The sequence below is a fragment of the Canis lupus genome, chromosome 26, assembly GCF_048164855.1.
Source record: "Canis lupus baileyi chromosome 26, mCanLup2.hap1, whole genome shotgun sequence".
Taxonomy (NCBI): Eukaryota; Metazoa; Chordata; class Mammalia; order Carnivora; family Canidae; genus Canis; species Canis lupus.
Window position 1 is genome coordinate 23,174,736 of NC_132863.1, and position 7,833 is coordinate 23,182,568.

Sequence of the window (7,833 nt, forward strand, 5' to 3'; positions counted from 1 at the left end):
CTTGGTGGTCTAGTCCCTCTCCAACTCTTTTCTTTGCCTGTCACCTTCAGGCCAAGATGGCCTCTCTCTGTTCTTTGAAAGCACCTGTTTTTTTTTCTGCCTCTGGGCCTTTGCACAGTCCTATATCTCTGTCTGGAACTAGATTGTGAGCACTAAAAGGTCAGGGACTGGTTTGAGTTTTGTTTGGCTCTATATCCCCAAGCACTTAACACAGTAAACAACGGACACTCAATAAATGCCAGCTGTAATAGGTCTTAATAATAAATAATTCTTGAGTAAATGTGCCTGATGCTTTTCTCTTGGCTTATTTAATCTTTACAACAGCCATGTAGGTAAGTACTATCATTAGCTCCCTTTTCTAGAAAATAAAACAGGAACTCAGAAGTTAGGCCGTTTATTGAAGGCCACACAGCTAAAATTTGAACACCAGAGGGAGGCTTTTTTCACCTCCCCTGGGTACATGGGGCATGGGAACAAGGTGGTACACCACAAACCAGCTCCCAGATTCTAAATGCTTGTGGGCTTCCTGCAGCAGGAGGCAGTGACCCTGGGCTGGACAGTTGGCCACAGGTGGGGCTGCAAAGTCTCTAAGAGAAGCATTCCAAGTGCAAAGAACAGCAATGAACAAAGGTGTGGTGGCAGGGTGATCCAGCCCCTGGGACTAGGAGACTCAGAGGCTGGGCAGGCCCAGGACACACCGCCAGCTAGGTCCTAGGCGCTGTCTGCTGGGGGCCTCCAGAGGCAGGACCCCCGTGGGCGGAGAAACCAAGGCAGAGAGTCACTTTGCAGTGGCCCTCCCCAGGCTGGGGGCCGGGCGCCCCCAGGGACGCGGGCTGGGCGCTCCCACGCCCGGCGAGGCAGGACGTTCCCACGCAGGGGTTGGCCTTGGGAAAGGCTGCGGGGCGGGCCCGGGGGCGGGCGCCGCGTTCGCTCCTCTGCGGCCCCTTCTCCGTCCCTGGTTACTGGCTCTGCAGACCTAAGTGGCCCTGGGCGCTGCGGCGGAGGTGAGTGAGCGGGTGGGAGAGCCCGGCTGCCCCAGGCCGGCGGCTGAGGGATGCGGCTTGGCCTGGGACTTTTGGTCACTGGTCAGGGCAGGGGTGGTTCCTGCCTTGGCGGAGGCTCAGGGGGCTTCTGGAAGCTCAGAGTCGAGGACTTCTGGGAGCACTATCCTCTGTCCGCATGTGGGGGACAGCTCTTTCCCTCTCCCTGTATGCGGGGCTCTCCAACCTACTTATGACTGAAGGGGAGCCCTTCCTTCCCAGATGTGGGGGCTCCCCTCTCAGCACATATGGTACAGCCCCTCCTTCTCTCTAATTATTGGGTGCCCCTTGCTCTCCCCAGTTGTGAGGGGCTCTTTTTCTTTCCAGAAGCGGGATACTCCCTTCCTCTCCCCAGATGTGTGCTCCTCTTCCTCCCTCTGACCCAGTTTGGTCCCTGTCCCCCTCTAAAGCCCCTCCCCATCCCCCAATCCCCTTGGGATGCCAAACCCTGAGACTTCCCTGGGGAGCAGGGGGTTGGGCTCAGCCTGTCCCCTTCCCCCACCAGCTTCAGCAGAGCAGGCTCTGTGAGCACGTAGGCAGCTAATTAGGGGGGAAGGGGTGGGGGCCAGGCCGTCTGTGCAGAGACCTTGGCAGATGGCCCTGTGAGGAAAAGAGGTAGCCTGGGACCTGCTCCCTCCCTACCTAGACTCCCACCCAGTTTCCTGTGGGAAGGGGAGCAACAGTTGAGGGAGGTTTCCCAACTTGGCCTGGCTGAACCAGGGCTGGAACCAGAACCCAGGACCCCAGCCCCAAACAGCTGAGACCTTGCCTGAGGAGTTAGGCCTCCTCCCACTTCTAGGATGTTAATTGAGGTCCCAGGATGGGGACACCAAATGTCTAGGACCCCCATCCACCTCCATCGGGATAGTGGACGAAAGTAGAAGGGTCGGGGCATGAGGGTGACCTTGAAATCCTGGGACCCCGCACCTATAGCACCTGAAAAATGGTTTCTCTGTCTGGGCTCTGAGGGTAGGGGCAGAGGGCCATGTGTGGGGCAGGACAAACACACACACACACACACACACACACACACACACACACACATGCAGATGTCCTTCAGAGCAACCTGGAGCTTGGTGCTGAAGAAAGTTGGACCTGGAATGCGGGGGATGCACAGCCCTGGAAGTGCTGGTAAGACCTGCATGCCCCGCCCCTGTCCAACTCTGAGATTAGGAGTGGGTTCCTGCCTGCAGGCCTCCCTGGTCCTGCCCCTGACCATTTCCCACAATCTTACTCCTTGGTCTTGGGCCATATACCTCCATGACATGGAGCTTGAATTTGACAGCACCTCCTTTCATTCCAAGCTTCCTCAAGGTCTGACCCCCAAACCTCAGGCCCCTAAGGCCTTTGTGTCCTGAGATGGAAGGTGCAGGCAGATCCTTGCACCTCCTTTCCAGACCTCAGTCAGAAGAAAGAGACCTAAAGCAGGACAGACTTCAGCCAGATAGCAAAAGGACCTCTGGACCCTTGGGAGAATAACAAATAACATTTAATGAGCCCTTACTATGTACCCCAAGCTGTCATCAACACTCACATAGATTAACACACTCAGGCTTTACGACAGCCATGGAGATGGATGCTGTGCTGTTATCTCCATTTTTCAGATGAACAAACTGAGGCCCAGAGACCTAGATATTAAAAGAACCAAAGCAGTTCCATGCTGTCCTGGCAAGGTAGTACCAATGCCGTCTGTGTGGGCATCTCTGGTATCAATAAACAGAAGGTTTATCAAGACCCTCCTAGTGTCCAGCCTTGCTCTGGAAGCCTTGGACACCCACACAGAGCCCTGAAGGGCTTGGCCATCAGGGAAAGTTCCAGGAAAGGAAGCCAGTAGTAAAACTGACCTCTAGTGGTATAATTTACAGAGCATCTACTGCGAGGCACTGTGCTAATCCTTACAAGGATAGAATCTTGAATCTTCCCACAAGAGCATGAGGTAGGTTCTCTTACTATCCTCACTTTCCAGAGGAGGACACTGAAGCACAATGAGGTCGAGGGGCTTGCTGGAGCTGGGGTGAGTGGAACCCGGCTGACTCCAAAGGCTTGCCCTTGACCTGTGGTCAAAGGCATGCAGATATAGCACCCTACAGTTTGCAGAGCAGTTGCCCATCATCTTGTTCACCTGTTACCTTTGCCTGACAAGTCCTCTTCACCTCGAATCTTCCCAGAGAATATGAGATTTGAAGCCACAGGGGCTGAATGACAGCCCTGGCCATGCTCCTTATTGCTCTGCGAGTTTTAGCAAGTCACTTAGCTGTTCAGTTTCTGCATCTGTAAAATGGTGAGATAACAGTCAACTTATCCGAAGGCCTTAGAATGGCTCCTGGCACACAGTAAGTGCTCAATAAATGCAGCCCCCTTTTTAAAATATTATGGTTAGAACTAGGATGTCCCAGGGGCAGCCTGAACTCAGCTCTTCTGTTGTGCCCACAGCCAACAGTGAGGGGAAGATGCCACCCTACACCAACTACCATGCTCAGCGCTCCTACCCCATGCCTGATGAGCCCTTCTGCACAGAGCTCAACGCTGAGCAGCGGGCCCTGAAGGAGAAGGAAAAGGGCAGCTGGACCCAGCTGAGCCATGCTGAGAAGGTGGCCTGTAGGTGTCAGGGTGGGGCTGGCTGGGGAGAGTGGGCTGGTGGTGACTTTGAAAAGAAGGGCCCCCACCTAGGGCACCTGGGCAGCTCAGTCAGTTAAGCCTCTGACTCTTGATTTCAGCTCAGGTCATGATCTCAGGGTCATGAGATCAAGCCCTGCATTTTCTTGAGATTCTCTTTCCCTCTCCCTCATCTTCCCCCTCTGCTCCTCCCCTACCTCTTTCTTAAATAAATAAGTAAATAAATAAAGCCTTAAAAAAAAAAAAAAGAAGAAGAAGAAGAAGAAGGGCCCCTGCCCAAGACAGCCAGAAATCCCAAAACATCTAAATGCATACCTGAGGGATGAAAGTCATCATTTGCTCATTTATTCTTTTATTCAGTCAACTATTTGTGCACAGCCAGGTGCTAGGTGATGCTGGGGACACAGGAGTGAATCACCTTGATGGTTCTTGCCCTCAGGGTGCTCCCAGCCAATGGGGGAACTGACATAAACCCAGAAAACTGTAATACAGGCTTTGTGGCCAGGGTGAGGTGTGTCCAAGGGATTGTGAGGACACTAAAGAGAGAGAGATGGAATCCTGGTAGGTCTCCCAGAGGAGGGCATGTGCTGGCTGGCCTTGAATGGTGAGGAGGAGGGTGTTGCCTGGTAGTGGCAACAGCATGGGGAGGGATATGGAAGCAGGAAAGCATGGAGCATCGTGGACATCACTGAGTGGTGCAGGGAGATGGAGCAGAGAGGCAGTTAAGGTGGATGGGAGGGCAGGGACCTGACCCTGGGAAACAGGAAGGATGTGTCCTGCCCAACAGAAATGCCCGTAAATAACTCCAAGTTTTGGAGCCTGCTCCTGGCCAAGCTTTGCATACAGTAGATGCTCAGTAAGAATTTGCTGAATGGGCAGCATCTGCTGCAGGAGGAGGAGGGCCCAGGGTCCTTGGAATGGATATACCCAAGGCCCTTACTTCCCCACAACCTCATCTGCCTCCAGTGTATCGCCTCCAGTTCCATGAGACCTTCGCAGAGATGAACCGTCGCTCCAACGAGTGGAAGACAGTGATGGGCTGCGTTTTCTTCTTTTTTGGATTCACAGCTCTGCTGATTTGGTGGCAGCGGGTCTATGGTGAGTGGCAACACCTCACCTTGCTGCAGTCCTGGGCCATGCCCTTGTGGTCAGAGCTCTTATAAGCAAGCTCTTATAAGGCAACTATGCTGGCACTTATCTGAAGAGTTTTGAAAAGCCCCCCAAAGAGTGTAGGGTGAAGGGCAGAGCATGGCTGCCTGGGTTGGGACGTAGAAGCTTTACCTCTCTGGGCCTCAATTCCTTCATCTATAAAATGAAAATACTAGTGTCCGCACCACAGTGTTCTTGTAAGGAGTTAGTGAGAGAGAGAGCTGTGAGCCAGGGCCTGGCACATAATCATGAATGGTGCTCTTGCTGATTACTGTTATTAATCATTACTTTTTCTGTAATAAAAGTCCCCAACATATAAGAGCTTAAGCAAGACACAGGTTTTGTTCCTCTCACAGACCAGGGAGAGTATGGAGACTCTGCAGTGTCAGGCTCCTTTGGTGGTGCCATTCTTCACATGCAGCTTCCTTTCTTGCCATATAAGATGGCTGATCCAACTCCAGCCATTAAAGCCTACATTCCAGCCAAGAACAGGGAAAGGGAGGATGCACTCCTCTTTAAGATCCAAAAGTTGCATACATCCCTTCTGCTTACCTCTTCTTGGCTAGAAATGATCACATGACCATGTCTAGCGGCAAGGGAAGTTGGGAAATATAGTTTTTAGCTAGATGGTCACATCCCCTGCTAACTGCTTATGACTACAGAAGAGTGATTTCTCAGTGCGGTCCCTGGACCAACGCCATCATTTGGGAACATTTAGAAATGCAAATTCTCAGCCCCAGTCCAGATCTACCAGGTCAGACACTCTTAGGGTGGAGCCTAGCAATCTGTTTTTTTTTTTAAGATTTTTAAAAAGATTTATTTATTCATGAGAGACACAGGCAGAGAGAGAGGCAGAGACACAGGCAGAGGGAAAAGCAGGCTCCATGCAGGGAGCCTGACGTGGGACTCCATGCCAGGTCCCCAGGATCAGGCCCTGGGCTGAAGGCGGCGCTAAACCGCTGAGCCACCCGGGCTGCCGCAATCTGTGTTTTAATGAGCTCTCCAAGTCATTCTGATGCCCACTCAGCTTTAAGAAGCTCTGCTCTGGGAGAAGGGGAGAGGATGCTAGGAAACAGCTGGCAGGCTGTGCCCCAGCTCTTCACCTCTACTGGCCTCACCTTTCTTCTTCTGTAAGAGTGTCATGGGAATTCCTTTCTTGCGTGAGGATGAAATGAGGGAGCCTTTGGGAAAAATTCTAGTTTACCCCAGTGTTTGGTGCTGGCAGGTGCCATAAGGATCTTTTCCTTCTTTCCTATCCACCGAGATAGAAAGTACCAGTGAGGAGGTCCGACAGGCTGAGTCAGCCTCAGGGACCAATGGACCAGGGAGCAAGGTATGAGCAGTGTGGGGAGCTCCACTGCCATGCCTTCCCTGACTCGCACATCAAGGCACCTAAAATGCCTCTTGAGGGCTTTCAGCCTTTTAGTTAAGTACAGCCCTCCCTAGATTTTTAAGGAGGCCTCCCTTCCTCACCTCCTACTTCCAACCCTCTAAGGAAGCAAAAAAAACAAACTACCCATCCTGGGCCCTTCCCAGTCAGTGGGAGCAAACTTAGTAATTATAGTAGTTACCATATATTAGGTACTTAATATCTGTCCCACATGGTACCAGTTGCTTTACACATATTAACTCACTCAATCCCTACAGCCCTAGTAGATAGGAATTGTTTTTGATGGGGAAGGAAACAGGCTCAGAGAGATGAAGTGACTTGTTCAAGGTCACACAGCAAGGGAGGGTGGAGATAGGATTTGGATCCAGGCCAACTTTGAATCAGTGCTCCTATTCCATTGGACTTTAATAGTAAGGAAGTGGGCTCAGAAAGGGGAAGGACCTTAGCCCAATTTCCACAGTGAGTCTAAGGCAGAGCCAGGACCATAATACAGAGATCTCTGGAGTGAAGCTTTAGCAGGAAGTCTGGTGTGGGAACAGATAGGGTGGATAGGGTGGAGTATCTTGGTGCAGGATTTCCTAACCCTGTGCCTGGAGACCCTGGCTCAGGGGGACAGGGTGGAAGACTTTCAGGGTCCTGAGCCATCCTTGTCCCCACCCCTTGCCTTCCCTGCAGTGTTCCCAAAGAAGCCCATCACCCTGACGGATGAATGGAAGGCCCAGCAGCTCCAGCGCATCCTAGATATGAAGGGTAACCCTGTGCAAGGCCTGGCCTCTCGGTGGGACTATGAGAAGAAGGAGTGGAAGAAGTGACTGGGCATCCAGGTTGCCCTCCCTGCAGCTCCACCCTGGCCTAGAGCGTGTGGGGGGAATTTTTCTCTTCTTAACCCCAATAAAGCTGGCCTGAGCTCTTCTGTCTTCAGTTTCCACCTCACTCTTCACCTGCCACAAACCCTACATGATACCTAAAATTGAGCAGTGTGGTGAAGGAAGGGCAAAAATAAGCCATTTTCCAGGGGCCCAGAGCCCAGCCAGTCAGGGAGGGCTTCCTGGAGGAGTAGGGGCTAGGGCTTAGTCTTAACGGATATGTGGCATTAGGAAAGGGAGGACACTCCTTTATATAGTCAATTATTTTTCCATAATTAAGATTAAAGATTTTATTTATTTATTTGACAGAGAGAGAGCACAAACAGATGAAGTAGCAGAGGGAGAGGGAGTAGCAGGCTCCCCGCTGAGAAGGGAGCCTGATGTGGGGTTTGATCCCAGATCAGGGATCATGACCTGAGCTGAAGGCAGGCACTTAACCAACTGAGCCACCCAGGCACCCCATATTCAGTCAATTATTAGCAAATATTTATTGAGCACCTACTGTATGCCAGGTACTAATCTAGGCCATGAGGGTGCAGCAGTGAATAAGACAAACTCTCTGGCTGCATAGAGCAGGCGTTCTTTTACAGAGGGAGACAGGAAAATGAATATGTAAGTATAATGTATAGTACGCACATGGTAATGAGCACTGTAAAGAAACAAAACAAAGCAGGATAAAGGGACAGTTAAGGGGCACCTGGGTGGCTCAGTTGGTTAAGCACCTAACTCTTGGTTTGGGCTCAGGTCATGATCTCAGGGTCATGAAATTGAA

The 7,833-nt window shown here is 51.7% G+C and overlaps 1 protein-coding gene across 2 annotated transcripts; it reads left to right on the forward strand.

Annotated features, from left to right (window-relative positions):
• Window positions 1–855: 855 nt before the first annotated feature.
• On the forward strand, window positions 856–7,112 carry COX4I2 (cytochrome c oxidase subunit 4I2). 2 transcript variants are annotated; one of them, XM_072800493.1, is made up of 5 exons: window positions 856–1,004; window positions 2,090–2,171; window positions 3,474–3,638; window positions 4,623–4,754; window positions 6,871–7,112. In XM_072800493.1, the coding sequence occupies exons 2-5, from the start codon at window positions 2,090–2,092 to the stop codon at window positions 7,005–7,007; spliced, it is 516 nt and encodes a 171-aa protein (XP_072656594.1). In that variant the 5' UTR covers window positions 856–1,004; the 3' UTR covers window positions 7,008–7,112. The 2 variants fall into 2 exon arrangements, with proteins under 2 accessions (XP_072656594.1, XP_072656595.1); XM_072800494.1 differs by having other exon boundaries at window positions 892–1,004; window positions 2,101–2,171.
• Window positions 7,113–7,833: the final 721 nt, after the last annotated feature.

What these genes read in the sequence shown, in the direction of transcription:
- COX4I2 (XM_072800493.1), top strand. Translation starts at nt 2,090, where the DNA reads ATGTCCTTCAGAGCAACCTGGAGCTTGGTGCTGAAGAAAGTTGGACCT. An exon ending in GCACAGCCCTGGAAGTGCTG is followed by an intron (nt 2,172 to 3,473) that starts GTAAGACCTGCA and finishes TTGTGCCCACAG; the next exon opens with CCAACAGTGAGGGGAAGATG. An exon ending in TTGGTGGCAGCGGGTCTATG is followed by an intron (nt 4,755 to 6,870) that starts GTGAGTGGCAAC and finishes CCTTCCCTGCAG; the next exon opens with TGTTCCCAAAGAAGCCCATC.